The sequence below is a fragment of the Coregonus clupeaformis genome, chromosome 19, assembly GCF_020615455.1.
Source record: "Coregonus clupeaformis isolate EN_2021a chromosome 19, ASM2061545v1, whole genome shotgun sequence".
NCBI lineage: Eukaryota > Metazoa > Chordata > Actinopteri > Salmoniformes > Salmonidae > Coregonus > Coregonus clupeaformis.
In genome coordinates, this window is record NC_059210.1 from 45,458,614 (window position 1) to 45,473,591 (window position 14,978).

General features: G+C 42.2%; 2 protein-coding genes across 3 annotated transcripts in view; one reads left to right on the forward strand and one right to left on the reverse strand.

The window, feature by feature from the left end:
* mapk8ip2 (mitogen-activated protein kinase 8 interacting protein 2) overlaps nucleotides 1-14,978 on the forward strand; it is a 107,236-nt gene that overhangs the window by 23,394 nt on the left and 68,864 nt on the right. The gene's annotated exons all lie outside the window — the stretch shown is intronic.
* Nucleotides 411-5,293, reverse strand: LOC121531983 (gastricsin-like). Its single transcript, XM_045204980.1, has 9 exons — nucleotides 5,230-5,293; nucleotides 4,840-4,981; nucleotides 4,423-4,540; nucleotides 4,030-4,148; nucleotides 3,654-3,853; nucleotides 1,463-1,579; nucleotides 1,128-1,275; nucleotides 873-971; nucleotides 411-563 (listed from the first exon to the last, which is right to left on the reverse strand). Exons 1-9 carry the CDS (start codon nucleotides 5,283-5,285, stop codon nucleotides 411-413), a joined length of 1,152 nt encoding a protein of 383 aa, XP_045060915.1. The 5' UTR covers nucleotides 5,286-5,293.

Consider the following 14,978-nt stretch of genomic DNA (forward strand, 5'->3'; position numbering starts at 1 on the left):
GCAACTCAGAATCATGATGCAATCAGCAACATGTCTGAACCTGTATTCCCATCTGATGTTGTCTGAGAACTAGGAGGTTGTCATTGCAATGCCAGAGTAGAAAGGAAACAACCTTACAGCTGAACTGAATATATTAGCAGATGTCATCAACAAAGACCACAGCTTTAACCCAATGATGTCGATGCTTGCTTTAACCCCTCTGGACCAAAGCCAAACTGACCCACAGTGGTAACAGGCATATTATAATGACAAGAGTGGTTGACATGGGTGATTCAGAATAGTTGCCTTTGGTGATTGATGTTCTAGAATGGCCAGAGGTGGAATAGATTCTGTGTGAGTTTTGGGGTGGTAGAGTTCTAAGAACGGTCAGAGCCTGTGTTGGTTTGCGGTCATGGTCATGTTGGTCAGGTTTAGACTGCGGTGGCAAAGCCCACTTGGTTGCTTGTGCGGTCGTAGACAGAGTAGTACTCCATGAGGAATACATCTCCCAAAATCCATAGGGGCTGTCCGTTCTGGGATGGCAGGTAGGTGGGGGTGATCCCCACGGAGCAGACCTGGTTGCTCTGGAGAGAGGAGAACACGCATGTTGAGTGCAATCCACACACACACGCAGACAAACACGCATGCATGCACACACCACACATGCAATTACATGCGCTACTGACACATGGCTTAGGCACACACACACGGCTTATGGACCAGCTTGAGCCATTTAAAATGGCCTTCATTATCCTAACGTCAGTCATAGAGGGTAACATACGACAGACACACACACATCTCACACACACGCACACACACACACACACACACACACACACACACACACACACACACACACACACACACACACACACACACACACACACACTCACCTGCTGGATGTATGCAGATGGTGGCAGGGGGAAGTTGACTCCATTGATGGTGAAGGTGAGAGTAGGCAGGCTGTTGATCTGGTTACAGTTCACTGTGTACTACAACAACAAACAATTCACAGACATGAGTGAGACAAAACCTCCCTGTACTGGTTTACTCTGTACTGGTTTCCCCAACCTCTCCCTTCTGGATTACACTGGTTTATGGTGTCAGTTAGTACTGGTCTGTAGTGGTTTATAGTGGCTTCCTGCTACCTGTCCGTATTGGTCCTGCTGGGCTCCAATGGACTGCATCAGAGTTCCCATGACCTGTCCGGGTGCAGTCAGCATGGAGGTGCCTGTATCCACGATGGCCTGGCAGCCCTGCCCACACCACCCTGTCTCCTGACCATTGATCTGGAACCTGGAGATGTACAAGGGTTAGTGTTAGACAGACAGAAAGACAGACAGACAGACTAGCATTCACAGCGGCCTTAGACATTTTTTGAAAACTTCCAAAAGAAGTTTTTCACCCCAGCTTTTGCCGGCTCTTAGTGGTTCTGATGTCAGTGTCTGGTTAAGTATGTTTGGTTGGTGTGGTTGATCCTGACCCTTGGATGCCGATCTGCCAGTATGTCTGGGAGGTGACGGGGGTCCAGTAGATCTGACCCTGGTACTTGGTGGAGTCCACTCCTCCAAACGACAGCTCACTGCCCTGCTGGCCGCCGCTGCACAGAAAAAAAGTTTCAAGTCATCAAAAAGTTTTCCAAAGAAAGAAGGCAGTTGGCAAGAACATTCAAATGTACAAAAATATATCTGAAATGCATTCATACACATCAACAACCGTAGTTTTATATAGCTTAATAACACAAGATAGATATTGGTCTCCACTAGGCTATGACATACAAGTTTCAAGTGGAGGCTAAGTTCAAAATTGAGTTCATTTGTGGGGTGGGGTGGGGTGTGGTGGGGTGCGGTGGGGTGCGGTGCGGTGGGGTGGGGTGGGTTTGGCCTGTTGCCTTCAGCGCGCACATATAGTCCTACCCTGTTGGCATGGTTTCGATTCCAACCCATACCCTTCTGGCACAAATACCTCAATTCCCCCAATTTACTAGATGTATTTACATGTTTTAAATATGGACAGTCCAGGGATATTTTACCCCCGATCTTGATAAGAAATGACCATATCAGACACTTTTGGATAACATAAATAGGAAACCAATAAAATATTAACTATAGGCTACACCAACATTAGTGTCGGGTAAATTCCAACAGTAGATACTTTATTTCTATTGTATGGAATGCTGGTCAAACAGACAAATCACCCTTAGTCTGTTCAAAAAGGACTCTAAGTTGTTCTGATTGCAATACCAACCAGAGGGTGAACATATCTTGAAAGACTTTGGTTGCAAGGACAAAGGTAACACCGACATCCTCTTTTAGGGAGCGGTAATGAGGTGACCAATAATGGTTGCTATTGAGATAAACTGTGCGGGTGAATTTAGAGCGTATTGATGGTTTAACGAGACATCAGCTGCCGATAATCTTAGTGCCATCGATGACTGCAATAGGTCCCTTGTTATTTGATTATATTCCAATAGGCTACATTCTGAAGGCTACCTTTTAGCCTATCCATTATTACATAATGAAAGGTGTGAGTTGATGAGCTGATTTGGCCATCAGCTGTTTGACAGATGTAGGCCTACTTCAGAACGACAAACGTTCCTCCAGTGGGGATGCTCGTCCAAGTTTTATAGTTAGGCTATGTACAGTATAATTGTCAATATAGTTCTGGTCTTTGGTGTGGATTGAAAACCTGTATTGTGTGGCTTTAATATTTCATTTCGTAAAGCTGTCAGGATGTTTATGCATTTGAGCCTATCCAAAGATGATTTAATTGAGCTGAGATATTTTTTGTTGTGTAAATTATCAGACTATTTGTTTTACTTCTTGAAATCATTTAAATAAATCCAATTAACTTGTGGGCCTAATTTAGTCTCAGGCTGGTCACTATATCGCCAAGCACTGGCCGCAAACTCTGCTTAGACCACTGCACAATGGCAGATCACAATGCTCTAGCGAGTGTTAAGAATAGTATGAATACTGATGATACATAGGCGCGTCGTTTTTATTATTTTGTTTTAAGCCTTCCCCAAAACATAGCCCTAACCTTAACCACTCTGAATAAGTTCCTAAACTGTTAACCTTTGAGTTGTTTCTGTTTTAATCCTGTAACCACACGTAATGAATGCGTCAAAAATAGACATTGATCCATGAGTCAAAGGGCAGAATTGAAACCCATGCCGACTCTGACATATACATGCCGGAGTCAGTGGCTGTGACCGCTGGACCACACAGGAATTGAGGAAAACAATAATTTATTCTGCCTATTGCTTGCCTTCAACATATAATAAAACAATTGATCTAAAACAGCTCATTCTAAATAATTATTTCGATATTCAAATCCTCCTGCTGCAGGATTGTTTTCCTGCAGGATTATTTTCCTCCTGCGACAAAAGGGGTCCAATTTAGATCCGACATCTGTAGTGGTATATGTGTGGTAAGTAGTGGTAGTGGTATATGTGTGGTAAGTAGTGGTAGTGGTATATGTGTGGTAAGTAGTGGTAGTGGTATATGTGTGGTAAGTAGTGGTAGTGGTATATGTGTGGTAAGTAGTGGTAGTGGTATATGTGCGGTAAGTAGTGGTAGTGGTATATGTGTGGTAAGTAGTGGTAGTGGTATATGTGTGGTAAGTAGTGGTAGTGGTATATGTGTGTTATAAGTAATGGTAGGAGTACTGACCTGGTCATGTAGAAAGCGAACTGGTCGGCCTGCAGAAGGTTCTGTGACATCATGTTGTCCATGACGGGAGTTTCTTGTCCGGCTGAGATGGAAGGGTAGGACAGGCCCAGGATACCATCAAACTGGGCCACAACAAAGTTCTGACCTGGCTCGTCAGTGCTCAGACCAATCTCCTGGTTGGTGATGACAATCCCACCAACCTAAAGAGGTGACAAACAACACACACACTCTGCATCATGGAACACTTTGGTTTTGTTAGAATGGAAGTAAATGTACTGTTGTGGCTGTATCTGTTGTGGCTTATTATTGCTTGTAGTTAAGAATAACTGTGGAAGAAGTACTTTAGTATATGTAAGGTTGTTATGCTGGGACTCACGTTGACGGTGTCATATCCGAAGACTCCACTGAGACTGCCAGCTCCGTAGGGTAGGTAGAAAGTATTCCCATTGGCTGAGTAGGTGGACGACTGCTGGGGGTTGAATTTCGTGTGGGTGTCTGCAGGAGGAACGGTCACAAACAACTTAAAGAGGAAATATACTGTCTTCTAATTATTTATCTGGGAAGTGTGTAGAAGTGATAATGGACTTAAATGTCTCTGATAGTAGTAGTAGTAGTAGAAGTACTGTAGTAGTAGTAGTAGTAGTAGTAGTAGTACAGTTAGTAACATTTATTGTTGAGGAAGTAGTAGTTAATTGATACACATTTTAGGTAGTTATAAACGTAGCTAGAAGTGGCATTCATTGTCATGAAGCTATCCAGCTGTACTCACTGCAGGCCTGAGTGTTGCAGAGTACGGAGTCAACCCACAGGTTGGCAGAGCCAGTGTCAAACAACACCTGGAAGGACTGGGGGGGAGTACCGATGCTGATGGCTCCGTAGTAGGTGGTCTGGAAAACACAACAGGGAAAATACAGTTGACAAAGATAGAGATGCTGCTAATACATTCAGACAACAACGCATCAGATCTAGAGTGGTTGGCGTGGTTTAGAGTCTAGATCATGGAGTTAGTCGTTATCTTGACATGGTTGTTATCTAGTTAGTTAGACCTAGAATTCACATTTTCTACATTAGCCTACATCATAGAATTTCATTCTAGAATATGAAAATAGACTACTATGGATATAGACAGATAAGACATTGACATTCTAGATAGACCATAAGCTTGTGTTTTAGAGCATGTACGTACGTCGGCGTAGTTGTTGATGTACATGGTGGTGGAGCCAGCGAACTCATCAGGAAAGTATTTGAGAGCGGGGTCTTGGTAGGGCAGGTGTTCTCCCTTCTCCATCATTCTCTCACGGATTGACTTATGCTTCACCAGAGGGATCCTAGGGTAACAAGCACACAGATACACTCAGATTGTAATATGAAGGTGAACTTTGTAAATGCAAACAGGGGGAGAGAGAGCGACAAGGAGTTATCAGTGACTATGAGAGAAGAGAAAAGAAAAGTGTTTTAAGGAGGATTTAGGGAAAAGGGGCAACTGGATGGAGTGAAAATGTGAAAAGGAAAGAACGTGAGAGACTATATTATTTGAAGTGAGAGAGAAAGAGAGATGTGTGGTTGGAGCACTTACCTGTGGAGTCCCTCAGCGAGCACAGCACATACCAGCACAATAACGAGACTCTTCATGGTCACTCCTGAAATCACAACCACTGGTGAATACACCTTAGCTTGAGTTAGGACTGTTCTTATACACTGTACCAAACACACATATGTGCACACATGAATGCAAGTGGGTGTGAAATGGGCACGCGTGTGTGTGTTTACACATCCCTTATCAGACTTAAGGAGGTGACTATCAGCTCCTTTTTCCCCTGACTCCACATTCTCTATTCAGTGTGCAGGCCAGCCCCTACTCCCCTGTACCGATAGCAGCGCTAACCAAACAATACTGTTAGTTTACTGAACCTTTATAAGGGAGATAACCAGATCAACTGTAAAGTTTGGTGGAGGAGGAATAATGGTTTGGGGATGTCTTTCATGGTTCAGGCTAGACCCCTTAGGGAAATCTTAACGCTTTGGCATACAATGACATTCTAGATGATTCTGTGCTTCCAACTTTGTGGCAACAGTTTGGGGAAGGCCCTTTCCTGTTTCAGCATGACAATGCCACTGTGCACAAAGCGAGTTCCATACAGAAATGGTTTGTCGAGGTCGTTTTGGATGAACTTGACTGGCCTGCTCAGAGCCATGACCTCAACCACGTCGAACACTTTTGGGATGAATTGGAACGCCGACTGCGAGCCAGGCCTAATCGCCCAACATCAGTGCCCAACCTCACTAATGCTCTTAAGGCTGAATGGAAGCAAGTCCCCGCAGCAACTTTCCAACATCTCGTAGAAAGCCTTCCCAGAAGAGTCAAGGCTGTTATAGCAGCAAAGGGGGGACCAATTCCATATTAATGCCCATGATTTTGGATTGTAGTGTATGTTGAACATGTTTGCAGTCCACATTGTTCTAATTGCATTGCTTCAATATGGAAATACATTGTTAAACATACAGATGTCGGATCTTAACTTGATCACTCTTTGTCAAGAAATTCAAATGAGCCTCGTAAGTCCCTGAAAATTAGCAGTTATCATTCTCTCCATGCGGGGGCAGTTGACTCATTGGGATCAGGCCTGCTATGAAAATATTTTTCTCTCTAACTCCCTCAAACGCTAGGCCTAGGTCCTATTAATGCAACATTCAAATGTACAAAAAATATATCTAAAATGCAGCCATAAATGTCAACAACCGTAGTTTTATATACAGTTGAAGTCGGAAGTAAACTTAGGTTGGAGTCATTAAAACTGGTTTTTCAACCACTTCACAAATTTCTTGTTAACAAACTATAGTTTTGGCAAGTCGGTTAGGACATCTACTCAAATTTTTCCAACAATTGTTTACAGAAAGATTATTTCACTTAGAATTCCCTGTATCACAATTCCAGTGGGTCAGAAGTTTATATACACTAAGTTGACTGTGCCGTTAAACAGCTTAGAAAATTCCAGAAAATGATGTCATGGCTTTAGAAGCTTCTGATAGGTTAATTGACATCATTTGAGTCAATTGGAGGTGTACCTGTGGATGTATTTCAAGGCCTACCTTCAAACTCAGTGCTTCTTTGCTTGACATCATGGGAAAATCAAAAGAAATCAGCCACAAACTTTTAAAAAAAAATGGTAGACCTCCACAAGTCTGGCTCATCCTTGGGAGCAATTTCCAAATGCCTGAAAGTATCACGTTCATCTGTACAAACAATAGTATGCAAGTATAAACACCATGGGACCACGCAGCCATCATACCGCTCAGGAAGGAGATGCGTTCTGTCTCCTAGAGATGAACGTACTTTGGTGTGAAAAGTGCAAATCAATCTCAGAACAACAGCAAAGGACCTTGTGAAGATGCTGGAGGAAACAGGTACAAAAGTATCTATATCCACAGTAAAACGAGTCCTATATCGACAAAACCTGAAAGGCCGCTCAGCAAGGAAGAAGCCACTGCTCCAAAACCGCCATAAAAAAGCCAGACTACGGTTTGCAACTGCACATAGGGGCAAAGATCGTACTTTTTGGAGAAATGTCCTCTGGTCTGATGAAACAAAAATATAACTGTTTGGCCATAATGACCATCGTTATGTTTGGAGGAAAAAGGGGGTTGCTTGCAAGCCGAAGAACACCATCCAACCGTTAAGCACGGGGGTGGCAGCATCATGCTGTGGGGGTGCTTTGCTGCAGAAGTGACTGGTGCACTTCACAAAATAAATGGCATCATGAGGAAGGAAAATGATGTGGATATATTGATGCAACATCTCAAGACATCTGTCATGAAGTTAAAGCTTGGTTGCAAATGGGTCTTCCAAATGGACAATGACCCCAAGCATACTTCCAAAGTTGTGGCAAAATGGCTTAAGGACAACAAAGTCAAGGTATTGGAGTGGCCATCACAAAGCCCAGACCTCAATTCTATAGAAAATGTGTGGGCAGAACTGAAAAAGCGCGTGCAAGCAAGGAGGCCTACAAACCTGACTCAGTTACATAACCTCTGTCAGGAGGAATGGGCCAAAATTCACCCAACTTATTGTGGGAAGCTTGTGGAAGGCTACCCGAAACATTTGACCGAAGTTAAACAATTTAAAGGCAATGCTACCAAATACTAATTGAGTGTATGTAAACTTTTGACCCACTGGGAATGTGTTGAAAGAAATAAAAGCTGAAATAAATGATTCTCTCTACTATTATTTTGACATTTCACATTCTTAAAATAAAGTGGTGATCCTAACTGACCTAAAACAGGGAATTTTTACTAGGATTAAATGCCAGGAATTGTGAAAAAATTAGTTTCATTGTATTTGGCTAAGGTGTATGTAAACATCCGACTTCAACTGTAGCTTAATAACACAAGGTCGATATTGGTCTCCACTAGGCTACGACGTACAAGTTTCAAGTGTATCTTAAGGTTACGAATAAACTGTCAACATTTTGTTTAATTCTGGCCTGGGGTGTTCTAGCGGTTAGGGCCGCTGCCTTCAGCACACATAGATATGCCTACCTTGTTGGCGTGGTTGTGATTCCAGCCCACACCCTTCTGGCACAAGTAACTCAGTCACCCCGATTGAGTTGGTTTAGTTACACATTTCAAATATGGACAGTCTAGGATATTGTACCCCCGATCTTGATAAGAAATGACCATACCAGACACTTTTGGATTACATAAACAGGAAACAAATAAAATAATAACAGTAGGCTACACCAACATTAGTTTCCTTTCATACAAAGTGTCGGGTAACTGTACATTTTCAGAGAATTCATTTTACATCATATTTGCACTTCTCCAGAAATAGCAGAAGACATTCCATTGTATTCGAGCCATGTACGTTCTCAACGTGAACTCATGGATGTGAATCTTTCTAATAAGTTTGGTTTTTTATGAAATTAAACGAAAAACAATCCATCAGTTTTTTTTAACAACAATATTTCCAAATAAGATTGGGTCAAAACACAATATCATAAATCGAATCTCTTGTTCCATGATCATAAGGCAATGTGTGCACATGTAGGCCTAAGGGCTCTTCGGCTGGAGGCATGGATGTTTTTCCTATTCATTGAAGATAGTTTTTAAAATAGTATACAGTAACCCTACAATAGTTCTACTTATAACAAACATGTAGCCAATCTAGTTTTTGTTATTGGCTTCAACATGGAAATATTTGTCTACACACCTGGCATTCGCATTTCAAAAATGAACTGCATATTCAAGCCATGAACAATTGGACAATGCCCAAACGTTAAGCTATAATAATATTAGCCTACCATCTCCATTTATATGAAGAAATAACAGGAATGTCTGTTGACCGTTTTGCTGCTCATTATATATTTAATGAAACATTGGTTATAGGCTACTGATTAGGCTTTTTTGTAAAAAAAAATAAAACAGTTAACTAGGCAAGTCAGTTAAGATCAAATTCTTATTTACAATGACGGCCTACCAAAAGGCAAAAGGCCTCCTGTGGGGACGGGGGCTCGGATAAAAAATTAAAATATAGGTCAAAACACACATCACGACAAAAGAGACACCACAACAGTACATAAAGAGAGACCTAAGACAACAACATAGCATGGCAGCAACACCACATGACAACAACATGGTAGCAACACAAAACATGGTACAAACATTATTGGGCACAGACAACAGCACAACAGCAAGAAGGTAGAGACAACAACACATCACGCGAAGCAGCCACAACTGTCAGTAAGAGTGTCCATGATTGAGTCTTTGAATGAAGAGATGCAGATAAAACTGTCCACTTAGTGTTTTTTGCAGCCCATTCCAGTCGCTAGCTGCAGCGAACTGAAAAGAGGAGTGACCCAGGTATGTGTGTGCTTTAGGGACCTTTAACAGAATGTGACTGGCAGAAGGGGTGTTGTATGTGGAGGATGAGGGCTGCAGTAGGTATCTCAGATAGGGGAGAGTGAGGCCTAAGAGGGTTTTAAAAATAAGCATCAACCAATGGGTCTTGCGACGGGTATACAGAGATGACAAGTTTACAGAGGAGTATAGAGTGCAGTGATGTGTCCTATAAGGAGCATTGTTGGCAAATCTGATGGCCGAATGGTAAAGAACATCTAGCCGCTCGAGAGCACCCTTATCTGCCGATCTATAAATTACGTCTCCGTAATCTAGCATGGGTAGGATGGTCATCTGAATCAGGGTTAGTTTGGCAGCTGGGGTGAAAGAGGAGCGATTACGATACAGGAAACCAAGTGTAGATTTAACCTTAGCCAGCAGCTTTGATATGTGCTGAGAGAAGGACAGTGTACCGTCTAGCCATACTCCCAAGTACTTGTATGAAGTGACTACCTCAAGCTCTAAACCCTGAGAGGTAGTAATCACACCGGTGGGTATAGGGGCATTCTTCTTACCAAACGACATGACCTTTCTTTTGGAGGTGTTCAGAACAAGGTTAAGGGCAGAGAAGCTTGTTGGACACCAAGAAAGCTTTGTTGTAGAGCATTTAACACAACATCCGGGGAGGGGCCAGCTGAGTATAAGACTGTATCATCTGCATATAAATGGATGAGAGAGCGTCCTACTGCCTCAGCTATGTTGTTGATGTAAATTGAGAAGAGCGTGGGGCCTAATATCGAGCCTTGGGGTACTCCCTTGGTGACAGGCAGTGGCTGAGACAGCAGATGTTCTGACTTTATACACTGCACTCTTTGAGAGAGGTAGTTAGCAAACCAGGCCAAACACCCCATCAGAGACACCAATACTCTGTAGGTGGCCCACAAGAATGGAATGGTCTACCGTATCAAAAGCTTTGGCCAAGTCAATAAAAATAGCAGCACAACATTGCTTACCATCAAGGGCAATGGTGACATCATTAAGGACCTTTAAGGTTGCAGTGACACGTCCATAACCTGAGCGGAAACCAGATTGCATACCAGAGAGAATACTATAGACATCAAGAAAGCCAGTCAGTTGAATATTGACAAGTTTTTCCAACATGTTTGATAAACAGGTCAAAATAGAAATTGGTCTATAACAGTTAGGATCAGCTTGATCTCCCCCTTTAATAAAGGACACACTGTGGATGCCTTCCAAGCAATGGGAACCTCCCTAGAGAGGAGAGACAGGTTAAAAAGCTCAGAGATAGCCTCAGCGATGATAGGGGCTGCAACCTTAAAGAAGACAAGGATCTAAACCATCTGACCCAGATGTTTTTTTGGGGTCAAGTTTAAGGAGCTCCTTTAGCACCTCAGACTCGGTGACTGCCTGGTGGGAGAAACTTTGTAGCGGGGTAGGGTGAAAAGAGGGAGGAGCATCGGGGCTAGTCGCATTAGAAGGGGTGGGAGATGAGGAAATGTTGGACAGGCAATGAGGCATGGTTGGGTCAAATAGGAATCCTGACTTAATGAAGTGGTGATTAAAGAGCTCAGCTATGTGCAGCTTGTCAGTAACAACCACATCATCAACATTAAGGGACATGGGCAGCTGTGAGGAGGAGGGTTTATTCTCCAGGTCTTTAACCGTTTTCCAGAACTTCTTGGGGTTAGACCCACAGAGAGAACTGTTCCCTAAAGTAACTAACTTTGGCCTTCCGTGTAGCCTGAGTGCACTTATTTCTCATTTGCCTGAACTAGAGCCAGTCAGCCTGAGTATGCGTGTGCCGAGCTTTTTGCCAAATTGAATTCTTGAGGAGTAACTCTGACAGATCACAGTCTACAAGGCTACTGTGCGCCTCCACTGGCAAAATCGATGCCATAACCAATTGGGTTACCACTAAGACCATCGACCAGTGAGTATTAAATATCACCAGGAGCAATGCTTGAAATTGGCACTTTGGCACACGTTTTTAAAGACACACCTACAATATTTCCAACCCTCCCACCTCAGCACAAGCAAGCTGATATAAGACAGGTAAACTACAGGCACCAGGGTTGGAAAATAGCAAAGCGCTGGCTTTTACAAGTCGATATTGCCCAAGAGCGTGTGTTTAACACTACCGTCGCCTTAACAACAGCCAAAAATAGAGTCCACACTGTTATTACTAATGGTATGTAGAAATACGATATGATCTGATGTTTAGTCAAAATGGGTGAAATACTGTATACTGTAAGTTTTATTTACACTTTAGAGGGGACTTTCAGGCAGACATCACACCACAATTTTACTACAATTCAGGAGCCATCAACTAAATAAACATTTGAAAAGATGTAGCAACATTTTGGTGTGTTAAAGATGAGAGGTAGAGAGAGAGAGATGGAGAGAGAAAGATAACAGTGAGAGTAGATAAAGAGTTTACACACTCTTTAAATTAAAAGTAAATGTATTTGCAGTGGTGTAAAGTACTTATGTAAAAACACTTTAAATTACTACTTAAGTAGTTTTTTGAGGTATCTGTACTTTACTTGACTATTTATATTTTTGACAACTTTTACTTTTACTTCATTACATTCCTAAAGAACATTTACTTTTTACTCCATACATTTTCCCTGACACCCAAAAGTAATTGTTACATTTTGAATACTTAGCAGGAAAGGAAAATGGTCCAATTTACACACTTCAAGCGAACATCCGTGTAGCTCAGTTGGTAGAGCATGGCGTTTGCAACGCCAGGGTTGTGGGTTCGATTCCCATGGAGGGCCAGGATGAAAATGTATACACTCACTAACTGTAAGTCGCTCTGGATAAGAGCGTCTGTTAAAATGTAAATGTCATCCCTACTGCCTCTGATTTGACCGACTCACTAAATGCTTCATTTGTAAATGATGCCTGGGGGTTGGAATGCATCCCTGGCTATCCGTAAATTAAAAAACACTTTTGATATTTAAGTATATTTTAGCAACTACATTTACTTTTGATACTTAAGTATATTTAAAACCAAATACTTTTAGATTTTGTAAGGAAGTAGTATTTTACTGGGTGACTTTCACTTTTACTTGAGTCATTTTCTATTAAGGTATCTTTACTTTTACTCAAGTATGACAATTTAGTACTTTTTCCACAACTGTGTATTTTGGATGTATATGTATATTGGAAATCCCCTAGCTACTGCATTATACGCACTTAGTGTTATTCAGTAATACAGATATAAAGCAACATACACTGAGATATGAACACCTCTCCAAGGTCATGAATAACAATGTGCATGCAAATAGTTCTCCAGATATTTTCAGAGTTGTCATTTCAAATGTTAACATAATTGGAGATAGTTTCTACACACACTGATACAGAAACAACAGTCCTGTAAGTGCTTTTTTATTACAGTAAAGAGAGATCACAAAGGCCTGAATAGTTTATTTTCAGAAAGCACTTCATATTTGATGACATATCAAATTCTGTCCCTGTATCACCCTGTAGGCTACATTTCTACCTCTGATGTATATTCTGACTTACCCTGCTTCACAGTGGTCTGTATACATCTGTACTAGGCCCTGTCTGGACTGTCTCGTCCTCACTAGAAAACCTGCAATGCAGCATTTCCCTCTGAGCCTCACACAGTTTCTTACTAATGGAGTAGAGAGCTGAACCTCTGTTGGAACTAATGGACCACAGATATACAGATGTTTTATAGAAACTAAGAAAACAAGATGATGAACTCATTTAAGCACTATTGTGTCTGTAAACTGGGGACCTGTTAAAATAGAGAATAGTGGCTGAACTGCTTAGAGAGCAAAGCAAAATATGAAGGGTGTGTGAGTTCTTGTGTCTTGTGTGTCTGGTGAATGAGGCACAGACCCAGATAGACAGTGACAGGCCATATCTCAGAGCAGGATTCCCCAGGGTCTGAGCACTCTGTGTGGGCATGAGTCAGAGAGATGCTCCCCTTTGAAGGGTGGAGGGTGGAGGGGTCAGGTACATGAGGACTGGGGTTGAAATCACAAACGTGTGTGTGTGTGTGTGTGTGTGTGTGTGTCACAAACGTGTGTGTGTGCCTATGCTATCTCTGCTCCTGACATAATCAGTTTAAGCCAGTTTATGATGGTATGTGTGTGTGTGTGTGCGTGTGTAGAAACAAACAGAAACACACACATGGACGCACACGCACCCACACACACACACCAGCCCCTGACCATGTTACAGAGATAATGAGAGCTTGTTAGGAGAAGTGAAATGTTGAAGCTTTCATTAAAGTCCCTTTCACAGTATACACTGCTGTTGCTCTCCTGAGGATTCATAGGACTTAATGCCATTTAACAGATGGCATATTTGACTCAGTGATATTTAGCTATTACTGCCATTATGTAATACATATTTCTATAGGTAAGATGTGTAGATGGTTGGATATATTTACAGGCTCCAATTGGGTAAGATGCTCTTGTTGTTTTTTGATGCAGTTTCTGGCAACAGTCATTGGTGAATGTGAGGTGTGATTTCAGTCTTACAGGCATCATGAGCTTGAAATGTCAGATGCAGGGATTCAAAACAAATAGGATTATTGTTACGTCAATCGTTTATTCAGTCTAAATGGAAACTAAAGAAACTACAAATACATCCAGTTTTGAGATAAAATGCATTTAAGTGTCAAAAATCATATTTTCATATTTCACTGTGTTTCTGTAGCTCATTCTCTTTTTCACTCAACTCAGAATTGCAACTCAGAATCATGATGCAATCAGCAACATGTCTGAACCTGTATTCACATCCGATGTTGTCTGAGAACTAGGAGGTTGTCATTGCAATGCCAGAGTAGAAAGGAAACAACCTTACAGCTGAACTGAATATATTAGCAGATGTCATCAACAAAGACCACAGCTTTAACCCAATGATGTCGATGCTTGCTTTAACCCCTCTGGACCAAAGCCAAACTGACCCACAGTGGTTTCCATGGGTAACAGGCATATTATAATGACAAGAGTGGTTGCCATCGGTAATATGTGTTCTAAAATGTCCAGAGTAGTTGCTATGGGTGATTCAGCATAGTTGCCTTTGGTGATTGATGTTCTAGAATGGCCAGAGGTGGAATAGATTCTGTGTGAGGTTTGGGGTGGTAGAGTTCTAAGAACGGTCGGAGCCTGTGTTGGTTTGCGGTCATGGTCATGTTGGTCAGGTTTAGACTGCGGTGGCAAAGCCCACTTGGTTGCTTGTGCGGTCGTAGACAGAGTAGTACTCCATGAGGAATACATCTCCCAAAATCCACAGGGGCTGTCCGTTCTGGGATGGCAGGTAGGTGGGGGTGATCCCCACGGAGCAGACCTGGTTGCTCTGGAGAGAGGAGAACACGCATGTTGAGTGCAATACACACACACACGCAGACAAACGCGCATGCATGCACACACCACACACACATTTATATGCACTACTGACATGGCTTAGGCACACACAAGGCTTATGTAC

What these genes read in the sequence shown, in the direction of transcription:
- LOC121531983 (XM_045204980.1), bottom strand. Translation starts at nt 5,285, where the DNA reads ATGAAGAGTCTCGTTATTGTGCTGGTATGTGCTGTGCTCGCTGAGGGA. An exon ending in ACATCAACAACTACGCCGAC is followed by an intron (nt 4,541 to 4,839) that starts GTACGTACATGC and finishes TGTGTTTTCCAG; the next exon opens with ACCACCTACTACGGAGCCAT. An exon ending in TTCGCTTTCTACATGACCAG is followed by an intron (nt 1,580 to 3,653) that starts GTCAGTACTCCT and finishes TTTTCTGTGCAG; the next exon opens with CGGCGGCCAGCAGGGCAGTG.